Here is a 14,894-nt window from a genome sequence, read left to right as displayed (position 1 = left end):
TCTGAAACACCAAGAAGATACCAAAAAATACATACAACTTTTGCTCATTTCTACACGTTCAATTAAGGAGGGTAACTGAAAGCTTTAATTCTATGAAAAAACACTATGCTAGTAGGGTAGAAGTGATTTTTTCAAAAAAACTGATGACTGAACAAAAAACACTGGATAGGGAAAAGACTGCCAGAACATTTTGTTAGTTCACCTCCCTCAGTTCATGAAGTTAACTGAACTGGAAGCATGATGATGGAGGGAATTACCTCCAAGGCCTTGGTCTTTTCATCTTCTGTTTTCTTATGCTGAAGCTGTCGTTCCTCAAACAAATGTCGCAGCTCCGCTTCCTTCAGCCGCTCACTCTGCAGGTCTTGAAGCGCAGCTGTCAAATCTTTTTCTTTATTTTCCAATTCAGAACTGCAAAATTCAAAATGACACTTCGCACCGCACTCGGACCAGATCGTCCTTCATTAGCAATGCGAGCAAGTCATGTTGGATTACTTTTTTTTTGAGTTGGTCTATTGGCTCAGTTCTCTAAGATGACCTCTGTTATTTAGAAAGAAGGTCAGGGTTTTTTTCTCTTAGGCAAAAGCCTAAGAGAAGAGGTGCGAGAGAACAGTGGGGTACATCAAGGATGCAGGGCCAGAGTTAAGAGGTGTTCTAGTCTGTTCACTTTTATGATACCCATACAACCAGCAGCCCTTTCCACAACCTGCTCAATCAAGGCTATAAAAATGGTAACTATGTAAGTTTGAATTGAAGAATAGATAAATTTAAATCATTAAGAAAAACAAACATATCCATGAAAAGTGACAGAGGTTCCTTTTCCTCTTTGTGCGTTCGACTTCCGAGCCACTTGCGGATCCATCAAGTATAAAGCTCTTTCAGACCTGTTAATACATTTTGGAGCAAACAAACAAAAAGCCCCAAACAAAAAACAACCCACCCACCACCAAAACCACCTACTTCTTACCAGAACTGGTTTATTTCCCTCTGAAGCTCTTCCAGGGAGTTTTGCAGCCTTTCGTTCTCCTGCTTACTTTCATAAAGCTCCAATTTCAGGGCTGATACTGCAGCTTGTTCTTGAGTCAAGAGTTCACGTGTTTTGGAGGCTCTCTTCTGCTCCTCAGCCAGGGTGCTCTGCAAGCCACTTACAATAGATTTTTCCTGCTGAAGCTTATATTCTAATAATTCAACTGGGATAAGAAAATGTTAACAGTCATTTGCATTACAGAGCACTTGACAATACGTTAGCAGTTATGCTGCTTCGAACTGCAGATAAATTAGCTGTATTAAAGCATCTCTGTCTGCAGGATTAGTTTCTTTTCAAACATGATATGAATAAGCAGAAAGATGCACATACACGCTACAGCTTTGCTGTTAGCGGGCCAGGCGAAGCGAGAAGGATATGAAAGCTGGATGACACTAAATGAGCAACTGTAATACACTGCAAACAACCCATTACTAATGGATTCTAAGCCTCATGAAGCAAAACCATCCATTTACTAGCCAACATATATACGCAGTATTCCCTGAAAACCATCAAGGGTTTCTGATCATCCTTCTTGGGTTTTCTACATGTATACATTTATTGACAAAGAGTCACCCTTCAACAATATTGCTCTGGGTCACTTTAAAGCTTTTATTCATCTTTCATGTAGAATTTTCTTAACCATCAACATTAGAAAGAAGAAGAAAAGATCTGCTTCTTCCTCTCTTAAAATCTTAGGAAACCTGAGCGCATTGAAGTATTGTGTAGCGTTTGTTTCTTTGCAAAACAATTTATTTTGCCTTTTATCTTTTTAGGTAAAAAAGGGAAGAACTAATAAAGAAGGCCAGGTGACATGAGCTTGACAGTTACTACCTTTCCTCCGAAGCTGGTGTTCCTGTTTGCTCCCATGATCTTCTGCATTAGTAAGAGTTTCCTGTAACTGCTGTAGCTTCTCCTGGTTCTGAAGATGTGTCATGCGTAGCTGAGCTTGAAGGTCCTGTATTTCAGAAAGCAAGCTATTCCTGTCTGAGGAGAAAAGGTGCTCTACAACCATCTGCCACTGTTCCTCCTGAAAATGAACCAAGCGCCATTAAATCGACAAAGCTATTCCCATTTTTTCCTACAAGGATGAACCCTAAAGAACCCTTTGCATTAGAAGTTTTATAGAAAGGCAACTTCAAATGACTACGTTTATGCCCCATTTGAATTCAAAATGTTAACGTTAAGGAACACAAAAACACTTCACTGGCTTCCAAATAGCCTGATAGTTATTAATAATAGTTTACATGTAATAGTTATTACAAACCATCTGGCCTGCAGCTAAAAGCTAAATATTGTCATGAAACAATCCCAAATATATTCGAGGTTAGCTCAAAATACACCCTTTGCAAGAGCGGTCTGCAGCGCTCCAGATGGAATTCTTCCTCCCCATTCCCCTTCTTCAAATGTTTCCTTTTCACTAGCACAATCTCCTGATCACTACTTCTTCTGGCTGCCAAATATAATTTTATAACACAATACACATGAAGTCTGAGAAAAAATGGTGCCAAAATAAAGATTATAAAAGCATACTGATACAACACAATCTGGATTAATGCATAAGACGTAAGTTTTAGGAACAGAAGTGATAAAACTGTAAAATAATTGCAGTATCCATGCATCATGCCCATATCCACCCTTAAAATAAAACATGGTGGAATAGAAGAGATTTATGAGCCTAACACTTTAAGAGGTTTTCTTACTTGTTGTTTCATAATATGCTCCAGTTTTTCCACTAATGAACCTTCATCCCCAGACCCAGGATTGCAGATGTGAGACTTCAAGTCAATCTGCAACACATTTCTCTCCTTCTCGAACACGTTCTGTACTGCTTGGAGAAGTTCTCCTCTCCAGTCAGTGGTAGTATCTGAATGTTCCTGTAGAAAACAAGCGTACTTACTGGCATCTGTAGCATCAATCTCTAACCTGCAAACCACATACAGCCTACCAATACCTTTCAGATGGCCTGCAATTATAAAGTGTCTTTCATATCATATCACTGCATAAAACTACTTGGTAATTTAAGCAGATTAAAAGGCATCAGAGAGGACTGTTCAAACCTCCAAAAGGAAAGGAAAGAATCCCCTGTTCCTCATACACACATTTTGTATGTTTTTATATACTTATATAAAAATAAAGAACTGGTAACCATGTTCTAAAGGGTACAAGTCATCTCTGTCGTGATACCTTGTCTCCTCTATCTGCTACCTTGCTAAGGTAATCTCTCAGTGACTGTATAGCATCCAGAAAGGCTATGCCTGCCATCTGCCATCCCTCCGTAGCTGCTCCAGTCTGATGAGCGCTTTTCTGATCCCTAAGACCAAAGCGATGTTCTGACAAAGCCAATATTTTGCGGCTCTCCTCGTATACCATCTTCAGGACCGTCTAGGAAGGAAGAAAACAATGCACAAAGTTAGGAGGCAGGCATCAACATCTCGACAGTGTACGAGTGGGATGGCATAGCTAGACGATGAAAACAAGAAGGCTTTCCTAGGCTGTCATCTAGATAAAGGCATGCAGTTCTGCCCTGCTACTTGACACACTTAATAAACGAAGCCTATATGTCACCAGAAAATGTTATTTCTTAACAAGTGAGCCCAATATTTAAGAATATAGTGATCACACACGATGTTGAAGTACAAACAGCAGCCTACGCCAACGTATCTTACTGCCGTGCAAGTCAACATGCAAATATGCCAAAGGACTGCACTTTACCTCTGTTGTTTTGGAACTGTTTAGTTAACTTTTCTGGCAATAAACCAAATTCTATCAAGTCTAAAGTCATGTTACTAAACCCCAGTGATGCTGAATGATCCTCAGAGGCTAGAAAACTGAATTACGTATTTAGACAACCTTGGCTTATTATAGCAGATTACATAAAAATAACAGCTCCCAAAATAATCAATCTTAATAATTTACATAGTGGAAACTGTTTCCTCTGACATTGTCAGGCAAAATAATCTCTTTTAAATAAATTCCCTGTTCACAAGCTATTACATCATGTGCAGATGTTTCCCAGTCTCATTCTGAGGAAGGTCATAGGAAATTAAAGTCCTTTTCTATGTACATCTCATCAAAAATATCCCAGCCTCGATGTGGAGCTCCTTCTCAATGCTACTCACTTTAACAACAACAATACCAAGTGATTTGCTTTAACTCTTGACATTCTTATTTTGCACTTTATTGAATGACCTAAGATACTTGAGTTACTGAACACTTCAGTGTGCTTCTGGCTATACATTCAACACCGGAGCATGCACTCAGATCTTACAGTCACTAGGTCTAGACTGATGATCCAGGAAAGAAACTGAATAAAAAAATAATTCTCTGGCTTTTCAGGTCTTCCTGCATTTTTACAAATGGCCTGAGAGAGTCCTTTAGACATTGTGGAAGGCAGTATTTGCTCCCTCAGAAGTGACTTTCTTCTATCTTACTTCTCAAGTTTCTTCAAGTCCTATTGTACCTGAGCCCCCTGTTACATACTGCACTTCCTCCCCTTTCCGGGCTTCTCCCCAGCCTCATTCATGAGATGATTTGGAGCACTGAATTGCTCCCTTTCACTCTCTGAAATTTCAGGCATGTCTGAGTGCTTGCTCAACCGCAGCACCAAACCAAAGAGTCCCAGGGATATACTTTCTTGAGATTGCTTTACTGTCAGGAGTAATAAACATCTGCTCAGTCCCGTGCATATTCTTTGTCCTCCTTGAAATAGTTGACTCTGCAAGATCCCTCCACCCATCGCAATGATGTTTCTGCAGCTTTCCACCATACCAGAATGACAAAAATAGGCAGGGGAGCACCACGTCAGCTATCTATGCCTAGTTATGAGGCAGCTCTCCATAAGGCCTCCAAGACAAAACCCTAAACCAGTAGATCACTTCCCCCAAGTAAAAGCAGGATAAATGTCTGTTGACTTGTCACAAGAGAGACACAGAATGACCCAAGAACTATAATCAACTCAAGGTGTAAATCATTACAGAACCATTTATAGCGTAAAGGCAGCAGTTAACCCCATTTTACATTAGCATTTCACTTCTGCTGTTGCAGTTTTAATTTCTTGGTATGCTTATATTAATCACGTATTACCTTCAGCTGTGGTGAAAGTATTTCTTTTTCTCTCATTGACTCCATAAAATCCGGAACTATGCCCCGGTACTGCAGATAAGCCAAGAAACTAGCATCTAGATGTTCAGATGTTTCTAGCTCCCGTTTTAGTTTAGCTGCCAAACCGGAGCTGGTATCTGAAGAAAAAGACACCTCCAAAATGTTATGAACCTGAAGAGAACTTGAAACTAGTATAACCACTTGCAAAAATAACCATGATTTCTTCACCTAGTATAAATGCAAGGTCATCCCAAGTTAGTTGGCTGAGATTTACCCAAGAGGGATCTCAAATAACTCAAACAAGTAAAAAGGTAATAAATTGCCTTTAGCACTAGAGAAAATGTTGCAGTTAAGTCAGGACTCACTAAAACTCTATGCCTCCTTTTCAGTATGTAAGGATGAAAAGTTAAAAGCAGACTTCCATTAACATGAATACACAAGTCTTTCTAAACAAAGCGTCACCTGACAAAAGTACAGGTTTCCAATAAAAGATCGACTGTGAAAGACAATGGAAGAAAGAGGAAGCCTTACGATATTTTTGAGACTGAAGTTATCATAAGCTGACAAGAACCGACAAATAAACAAAATTAAACTTACTGCTGCCATATCCGTCACTCGCCACCTCTACGGCAGATGCTGTTGATCTTATGTCATCTTGCAAATCAGACGGGGTTAAAGTTAGATTATCAGCTTCTTTCACCTGCTGGGAAATAGTTTCTAGCATTAGTTTTGCGAATCCAGCTGTAGAGTTTTCTGCATTTAAAACAACCTTGTCACTGGTGCAGATTTTAGCAAATGCCTACTTGATCACGGCGGTAGAGACAGCAAATACCATGATGAAAGAAAACTGGAGCTCTCCTGCCATTTTTTTTCCTCGCTTATTACAATCTTAAGAATTTTCCTTTGAAATAGAAATTTTTATGCTCAAGTCTCAACTGATGTGTCATTTCTGGGGAACACTTTGAATTACGTTCAGGTACTTTTGAGTTGTAGGAAAATGAAATGAATAGGAATATTACATACATTTTATGACTTGTAAGAAGAACAAAACTATCTTTTGTAACATGAAAAGATATTTTAAGTTGCACAGTAAATGATGAAACGCTCTAATCAAGGAGAGACGAAAAAAATCTCTGCTGAAATCTGTTCACGGTCTGTCTGCCGGGGTATAGTGGTGGTTTTAACCCTCATGATGAGGCTCCTAAAAAGTCAAAGTGAAGTTACAGAACATGTTTGCTAGCACTGCAGGATCCAGAAGATTTTTCATTTTCAAGTCAATAATGGTAAAGTTTTTCAATATACAATTTTAATCATTGTTCAGTTAGCATCCAACCAATCCGATATTAAAACTTCAGTTTATCTCAGATGGTCGGTAGGTATAATGCTAAAGGTGAATTTCTGATGGCCAGGTTTCCCATTTCTGTCAGAAGGGTGCTCTGCATAACGCGTCACCTTGTTAAGAGACATATTAGCTCTAGGTGAGCCAACAAACCCAAACTAGCCCAAATGCTGGGCCTGCATCAGAGCTTGCAGCCCCAGAGCTAGCCACATCAGCTCTAACCAGGCTGGGGCCAAGAGGAGCTGCACCGTGCAGGTCGACATGACCTGACTTTCTGGTTTAATGAAAGGTTCAGCTTCCCAATGCACTTAATCCAATCCAGCTACCAGGTCCCATCAGAAGAGAAGATCCTGCACCCCTTCCTGACCTGTAGCTGCCACGTGCTGCTTTCGCCTTTGGGGGACCAAGCAATCATGCAGCTGTCCAGCAATTCAAACTAGTCTGAACGAATGAAAGTTTAATCCTCCTTGATTAGTCTTCCTCTAAAAAAGTGGAAAAGCTCCAAACAGTGACACAAGCTGAGCCAAACTTCGGTTCCACGAGTGCCAGATCAGGCCCAGGGGAGGGGGCAGGACGGAGATGAGGGAAAGGGGCAAAGGAGATCCCTCCTTTCCAGCAGCAGGCTGATTAGAGCCGACGAAGCATAGCACAAACTCACCACTTTGGTCAAACTCGAGGTGCCTTTTTCATATATTTCGGCTAAGGAGTCTCTGCCTCCCTTTGTGTCTGGAAAATGGGTCACTACTTTTCATGCTGAGTTTTGTTATTAAAAGCACCTTAGGGCACATACAGTAATCTGTAACACCAGTGGAGCCTCTAGGCATGCTGTAAAGCTATTAATAACAAAGAAAAGATCTCCCTAACCAACCCCTGTGGTTCTCAAAAGCAAAGCTGTACAGACTTCATCTTCCTGTCAAATGATATAGACATGAGTATATAGAACACTTCCATTAAAAAGAAAAAATTATTTTCCAATTTTATCTTCTAACACTCTACCACATACGTGGCAAACTGGTACAGTACACTGAGTACCATGGCTTAAAATAAAAAGGAAGGGGAAAAAAAGAAAAGAAAAAAAAACTTCCAGTTTTTAATTCAGCTACGAACACATGAAATATTAGCATAAATTTATCAATTATTTCCCTGTAGCCTCACTGCAGAAGTACCACAATTTACAGAGTACTCTCAGACCTTCTACGAACATCTGAGCAATACCCAGATTTTTACAGAAACTACGTCAGCAGCCTATGGACATGCAGGGTGCAAAGCTGTGCTGTAAGCAGCTCATTGTTCGGTTTTAGTTTCTGGAAGACTGTTTTCACTTACTAGAAGCAGAGGCAAAAAATGTTTTAATACAGCTCAGAGTTTGCTCTACTATCTGCTAATAGAGAAGAACCAACAGAAGATGACTGCACATCCAGAATGATACTGTACCTACTCTTCTCGGCATCTAACACTGACACCCAACAGCCCAGCAATAATTTAGGAGGGGCACAGGCCAGCCTTGTTCAAATAGAATAAAATGAAACATGAAATATCACTTACCAAAATCTTCTCTATATCTTGGTCACCATCAACAGAATAGGTGCTTTCAGAGAAAGCTAGAGATTTCACATCTACTCTCGCTGCTGCTTCCTCAGTGCCGTGCTCATACAGATTTGGATATCCCAACAAACCAGAAGTATCTTCTTGCATCGATGACCTTGCGTGCGCCATTTCAAAATCTGTGCTATCCACTTCTGAAAAGGGAGTCAAGTGAAGCGCTGGTTGAAGTTCCATGCTTGTATCTTGCTTTCTCACAATCTCAGGTGACTCCCATGAAGCCATATCCCCAATTAAATCCTGGAAGTCTCTCGGAGTGTCTTTATAACCTATGATCAAATTGTGTTTCGGAGAATCGGGAGTTTGATGGATTTTCAACTTTTCCTGGCAATGCTTTTTCAAATCTTCCTGCTTTTCAGAGTTATTGATCACGTCTGATTCCTGAGTCAAGACCTTTTCTTGAGATTGATTAATCTGAGATTTCTGATTTATATGGCGAGTTGTCAAGTCACCTATAATGTTATCCTTTTCCTACAATGAAATAACACATGCTAAATGCTCGGTGGAATTAAATATTATTTTACAAACTAAAAACATGCATTTAAAAATCCTCTCAAGTTTAATAATCGGATCTACTGTTAATCCCAGATTTTATATAAAAATAACACAGTATTTCAGTATATTTTATACGTCAGCTAACCATGCTTTTTAAGAGGCGAACACGTTATCGATGGGAAAAAAAAATCTGCATTAATCAGCAAATCTACCCATTTCCTCAGAGCTGACTTTTGTATCAAAATAGAAAAAAATATATTCCTCATAGTTGTGTAGATAATCTTTTTACTTTTCAATAGATACAAACCAAAACTTATTGTTTTCCTAAACAGACAAGTCTCCTGAGCTACCTTAAGGCTTAATTCTTGACCCAGGGCAGAGGGAGAACTGCTTAGGAAAAACTTAAACACGGTTTCTATACCTGCCATTTCAACCCAAGAGAAACTGTGAACCATCTACTTCTATACTTCAGAAGGGAACAGCAAGGAACAGCAACACAGATGCAGATGTCCTATCTCACAGATCTGCAGTGAGACAGACAGACAGACACACACACACACACCAGCCACGCAAAACAACAAGCTACCATGGACGTTTGGGCAAGGCTGCACTTGTACCCTTACCAGTCTGTTCACACTGGGGCAACCCACGCATTTTTTCCACGCATCAAACAAGAAACAGGTCTCTGCTGATCAGTCACACTGCAGACCGTTTCTCAAAATCTGACTCCATAAAACCATATACTGGGTCAGACCAAAGTCCTTCCTACCCAACCACTGTGTCTTTGACACGGGCCAACAGGGACACACAGCTAGCATGGACACAGCAGGTGTCTGCTTTCCTCAGTCCTTGGGGATCCTTGTGCTTTCTTAGCTGTTTTCCCAGCCTGAAGGCCTGCACACCTGACAGGCTGTGGGATCTCACCAGCACCTTTGCTGTGGTGTGAGGGCCAGCCGGTACTGTGCCATGGAGCATGCATGTTCCTCCCAGCCTCCCTCACTACAATAGCTCTGGTTGAGTCAGTGTTTCCATATAAAGAGCTTCTTTCTCTTGCCAAGGCCTCTTGAAGTTATTGGTCTTCTCCTATGACCTAATTGCTCTTTTCAACAAACAGGTTTGTTAGACTCCATCACGGGCAGGTTGTTTCTGCAGAGTCCTTTCCATTGCAGGTGGAGACCCATGTGATACAGTGCAGTTTGTCCCTAATGCTTGTCACCAGAGACCTCCCAGTAGAGCCATGAGGATGAGATGAACCTCATGTAGTTCACCCAACAAGTCCTACTGCTTCCTCCAGAAATCATGAAATCACAGCTCTCTCTTAAGTCTCTAAATATATTATTCTGTTCAGACAGAACATCCAAATGGGAAATGTCTGAATCGCACCATGGAAATATCTTCCCTCACCCTTGAAACCTCAGAGATCCAGTGTGGTAGGACCTGCTATTACCAAAAGATTAAGGAACCCCAGCAGGCTAGTGCCCATCCCACTGTAATTCCATGGCTGGCTGGTGCCATTAGTTAGGAATTTCTGAAGGAAAAGCGGGCACAAGTGTACTCTTGGCAAAGTCTGTGCATCTTCCCTGGGAGAAAGGAGACTCCAGAACATATTTATATTGAGTGTGTCAAGCTGTGGACCCTCTTCTAATGCCTCCACAACCACACACAGAAGGTCTGGCTGCCTTTCTCCCTCCACTTTTTCCATTTATAAACTCCTTACCCAATGCTGCAGACACAGAATCCTCTCAGAGCCCTCTGCCCAAGCTGACCTACCCGCAGCATCAAGATGGGTCTGTTTTTCCTGCCTTGCTTTGCTCCCCCATCCCCAAACTTGCATTTGTTGCATTTCTGGTTTTGCGCTTCCCTCTCTGCTTTATGTCCATCATATCTGAAGAAGGTTTTACAGGACTAGGCCAGTCTTTCTGCTGAAGAACCCTGCAGGACAACACCAATCTAAGGTCTACATATCCCAGACCACATATTCAATCAACATCTTTCAGTTTAGCAGCTCTTGGTGGATTTTGCTTCAGTGACTGTGTCTAAAGTACTTTAAAAATACAATTACACTTTTGACCTGTTAAGATTCAGTGGCTAAAATGCATTGTTCAAGAAATTATTTCTTTAGCTTTTTTTTTTTTTTTTTTTAAACCACCATGGTAAATTTTGCCACCATGGAAATTTCATTTCACCCTCCATACCTCTTATATTGTGAGAGGCAGTGAGTAATTGTTCCCTCTCTCATTTCAGACCTTCATCTTAATCCTTTTACTCATGTTAATCAGCTTTCTTAGCTGAAGTGTCCTAGTTCTTTTGAACTCAATTGCCAGCTGCAAATATATTACCCTTTTGGCTAATCCTCCAGCTTTCTTTTTAATACATTTCCTAATTTTCATTGTTCTCACTTTCGAACCTAAGAATAACTGTAGGGGGTTTCTTCACTCCTACGAGGCTACTGAATTTGTGTTATGTTCACTATTACATAAAGGTTTTTCAGAGTTAACATTTTGAACCAGCTCCTGTTCACTGTTTGGGGTTAAGTAAAGAGTTGCTTAATCTCACATAGGTTTTGTCACCAGTCACTCCAAGCAGCAATCACTTCTTTACCTCTGAAGAGGTAGGTTCTGTATCACACCTCATCATGACATTTAGCTTATCCATACTAGAACAAAAGTACCCAAATACTGTTATTTTTCTCCGTCTCTCACCTCATGGTCAACATCTTGCTCAGACAGTTGATAGTCTAAACTGAACATTATATTTTTCCTTCTATTAGAATGAACTATTTCATAGGAATGGGTCATTATAGATCCATAATTCATTATTACAAATGAATGCTTGAGGATACAGTTAAATTATTTACTTTGACTCAAAGTATTCTCTATCTTTGATGACCATCCCTCCATTGCCACAACACACTCAAAGACTTTTTGCACTTGCACATGAAAATACCATTGACATGCAATATATACATAAACTTAAATACTGGAAAATCCAAGGTTCTTCTTGAAAAAGTGATGTTTAAGTCATTTAACTGTCCCCAGAATTCCAGTATACTTTTATATCCTTCAAAGTTTTACTAGTTCTCTCTTCACTGAATCCTAACTCCTTTTTTGCAGAATCTAATTCAGATTTAAGTTCTTCTTGATGAGATGCCATCTTTACAATTACACTCTCTTCATTCTGTGAGGCATTTGTAGCCTTTATGTCTCCCCTCATTGTGTTCAAAGGAAAAAATAATTTTCATGTGAGCAGTTTCCATATTAGTATAGACTATATATTTTCCATGCATTTTCAAATTTCCAAATTGTGTCTACAGTAACTATGATTTTGAAGTTACAGATGCACCTCTCACCCTGTTTAAATATTTTTACAAAACAATCAGTATAAACGATGCTGTTGTCTTGAATTCACAGGCTAGCCTAACATGTTAAGCTTGCAAAAGTAATCATTACTAAGCTGAGATCAAGCAACTGTACTCCTGTTCTGGACAGGAGGAAGAGAGTATTGCTATATGCAGCTTCCACCAGAAAGCTGAAACTCATGAAGGTTAGTTATCAGCTACTACCAAGTCGCTATTACAACTTGAAGGAGACCTATAGAGACAGATGAAAACCACAGTCATTAAATACGGTGCATAATGATTGTTATGTCCCTCTTTAAAGGGAATAAACTATTGCCATGACCAAATACACGATTTGCATAGGCAACATGGTCTAGTAGAGCACTAGATTGGAAGTCCGGTAGCCTGAGCTCTGACCTTGTCTTTATACGTTTAATGATCATATATACATCATTCTGCATACATGATTCAATGCTATCCCCACCTCTTCCCTCATAAGCTTTCTGAAACAGAAACCCTGAAGTCAAGACTACCGCCTAGGCAAACGTCATTGAACCCAGCTAGAACTTTTAAGCAAATAAAAATACAAAAACCAATAACGATCACGCACTTTGCTTAGTAACAGTTTTCATGTCTGCTTAGAAAATAAACACAGGGTAATAACTAAGTGAAATCACTGATCTTTTCTGTACATAAGAAGAAAAATGTGCATATAAGGAGAAATAGCATTCAAGTGCAATTTAAATACAATATATTCTAAATACTTGAGCACAGCTTGGTGATAACAGAAAAAAGCCTAATTAAAAACCCATTGTTCTTATCAAGTAGATTTTAAAATGAGGAATTGCATCTTGTTGTGATGGCTGGGCTATAAAGTAAAATGGCAAAGCAATGTGTAACATTGATATCACCGCAACTCCGTTAAGTAAGCTTTCACAATTAGTGATACCAATATTAAAGGTCATTTATTTTGTCCAACTTAAAAATCCAAAAATTCTACTGAAATTATTGCATTCCAGTAGAATCCAACATTCTGCTAGAGCAGAAATTTCTATCAGGTGCAGAAAAGCCATCTTTCTGTCCCCCTGGCTAGGCAAGCGCAGTACAGTATAAATCATCAACCTTGGATTTTTACACCCATATCATATTGCCAAGCAAGAACCCCAAAATTCACAGAAGACTGGCACCTAACTTCCTTATTGCCTGTGCACTCAGGAGCTCTTCTGATATTAAGTGCTCTTACTGACAGTTATCACCTCTGTAAGTAAGCCTTATTGTGCATTAAGTTGGTACATGACAGATGCCCCTAACTCTCTGAAACACAAGTCTTCTGGGTCCTATTGCTTTCCAAACTTGGGCAATTTAACGAAAGTTCATATTAAATTCTTCAGAGCAAATGGTTCTAGAAAGATTCAGAGTAAATAAAGGCTTCTACTAAAATTTGATACAGGGAGAAGTATTTTCAAGTAGTTTCCCAAGGTAGCCATAAAGCATGGTGAGCACAGACCTAGTATCTCAAGATCCCTGCCTGAAACCATATCCAGCTCAGAACAAACTAAAGGAGGTTTCCTGACCAGATTAAGTTTCCACACGTGCTTCCCCTGTTCTTAATCCTTCCAGGAATCTACCACTGGCCATTACTGGAGAAAGGACACAGAGACAGAAAGATCTTTAGTCTGACTCACAACAACCATTCCTCTTCACTTTCTCATAATCTGTAATAGCACAGGCTATCTAATCAGCGTTTTCATTTCTGCCATTACAACGCTGAGAAGAACAAACTATAGAGTTTTATATGACACAAAATTGGTTTATTCAAGAAGAAAAAAGAAGTAACATTATTAGAAAACTAACAGCATACCAATTCATCACTTGTGGAAACCAGAACTCCAAATGACTGATCAACAGTTGCTCCCAGTACTTCCAATTTCTCCATTCCTTTAAGATCTTCGCCTTTTCTTTCTGTTTTGGAGACCAGCTTGGGGAGGTTAGCCTCTTCATAACCATGTTGCTCCTTTGACCTGTAGGACTCCAACTGTGCAATAAGTTCATCTCTTTCCAGTCGTAAAGTTTCAAGCTCTTTCACATACTCCTTGATCTGATCTTTCAGTTTTGCAGTGCAACCTTGCAGTTCATCAATTTCTCTCTGATAAGCTACTTCTTTTTGATTCAGTGTTTGCACCTCAAAATCAAGTCTAGAAACTTCTGTCTGAAGACTATGAACCTCTTGAGCCCGATCTGTGTCTTTCTTTTCCAGCTCAGTTTCAAGCACTGCTACCTTTTTTATTAAGCACTGCAATTCATCTGTGTCAGCTGCTCTTTGATCTGCCATTGTCTTCATCTGCATATCTTTCTCTAGAATATTTGCTTCCTTCTCTCTAACAGTATTTTCAAGTTCTTGAATTCTAGAAGAAGTCATCCTTGCTTCAACCTCTTTCTGAGAAAAGCGCGTTTGGAAAAGGTGGTATTCTTTTTGAAGCGCGTCGTACTCTTCCATTAGAGAGACTAGTTCTTCAAAGTACTGCTTTGATGACTCTTGTACTTTTAGAAAATTTTCTTCTAAAACTTCCACTTCTATTTTGAAATGTGATTCCTTCTCTTCCAGTTGGTGCTGCAGAGCTTCTCTAGCAGTTGAGACAAGCTCTAGTTCTTCCCGAAGTTCTCTCACAACGGAAAGTAGCGATGTGTTTTTTCCGTTTGGATCAGGATCAGCCTGAAAATCCACCAATCCCTTCTTCAGCTCAGTCTGAAGGTTTTCCACTGGTTCTTCCAAACCAAGCTGATAAAGATTATCTTGGCTGTCACTAACTTCATGACATATTGGTCCAAACTGTGCCAGCTCTTTTTGAAGCTTCTCAATTACTCCATGAAGTTGTTCTATCTCCTCATCTTTGTCCTTACGCAACCTTTCCTGGTCTCCACGAAGGTGCTCAACAAGAGATTGGAGTTCTTCAATTTCAGATTTTTGGTCTTCCACAGCCTGAGCAAAAGGATAA

At 39.8% G+C, this 14,894-nt stretch overlaps 1 protein-coding gene across 5 annotated transcripts in view; it reads right to left on the bottom strand.

Moving 5' to 3' along the window:
- PCNT (pericentrin) overlaps window positions 1–14,894 on the bottom strand; it is a 100,655-nt gene that overhangs the window by 17,983 nt on the left and 67,778 nt on the right. For 4 of the 5 annotated variants that reach the window (XM_067298689.1, XM_067298690.1, XM_067298693.1 and 1 more), the window contains 9 exons: window positions 13,760–14,878; window positions 8,010–8,537; window positions 5,723–5,828; window positions 5,108–5,262; window positions 3,209–3,406; window positions 2,725–2,898; window positions 1,856–2,051; window positions 965–1,187; window positions 258–408 (listed from right to left, as the gene is read on the bottom strand). In XM_067298689.1, coding sequence (XP_067154790.1) covers window positions 258–408; window positions 965–1,187; window positions 1,856–2,051; window positions 2,725–2,898; window positions 3,209–3,406; window positions 5,108–5,262; window positions 5,723–5,828; window positions 8,010–8,537; window positions 13,760–14,878 — 2,850 coding nt within the window. The remainder of the gene's footprint in view (window positions 1–257; window positions 409–964; window positions 1,188–1,855; window positions 2,052–2,724; window positions 2,899–3,208; window positions 3,407–5,107; window positions 5,263–5,722; window positions 5,829–8,009; window positions 8,538–13,759; window positions 14,879–14,894) is intronic. The other variant, XM_067298691.1, reaches the window with a different exon arrangement.

The sequence above is a fragment of the Apteryx mantelli genome, chromosome 6, assembly GCF_036417845.1.
Source record: "Apteryx mantelli isolate bAptMan1 chromosome 6, bAptMan1.hap1, whole genome shotgun sequence".
NCBI lineage: Eukaryota > Metazoa > Chordata > Aves > Apterygiformes > Apterygidae > Apteryx > Apteryx mantelli.
Note: the sequence above shows the minus strand (reverse complement) of the source record. Positions and strands in the feature narration are given on the sequence as shown.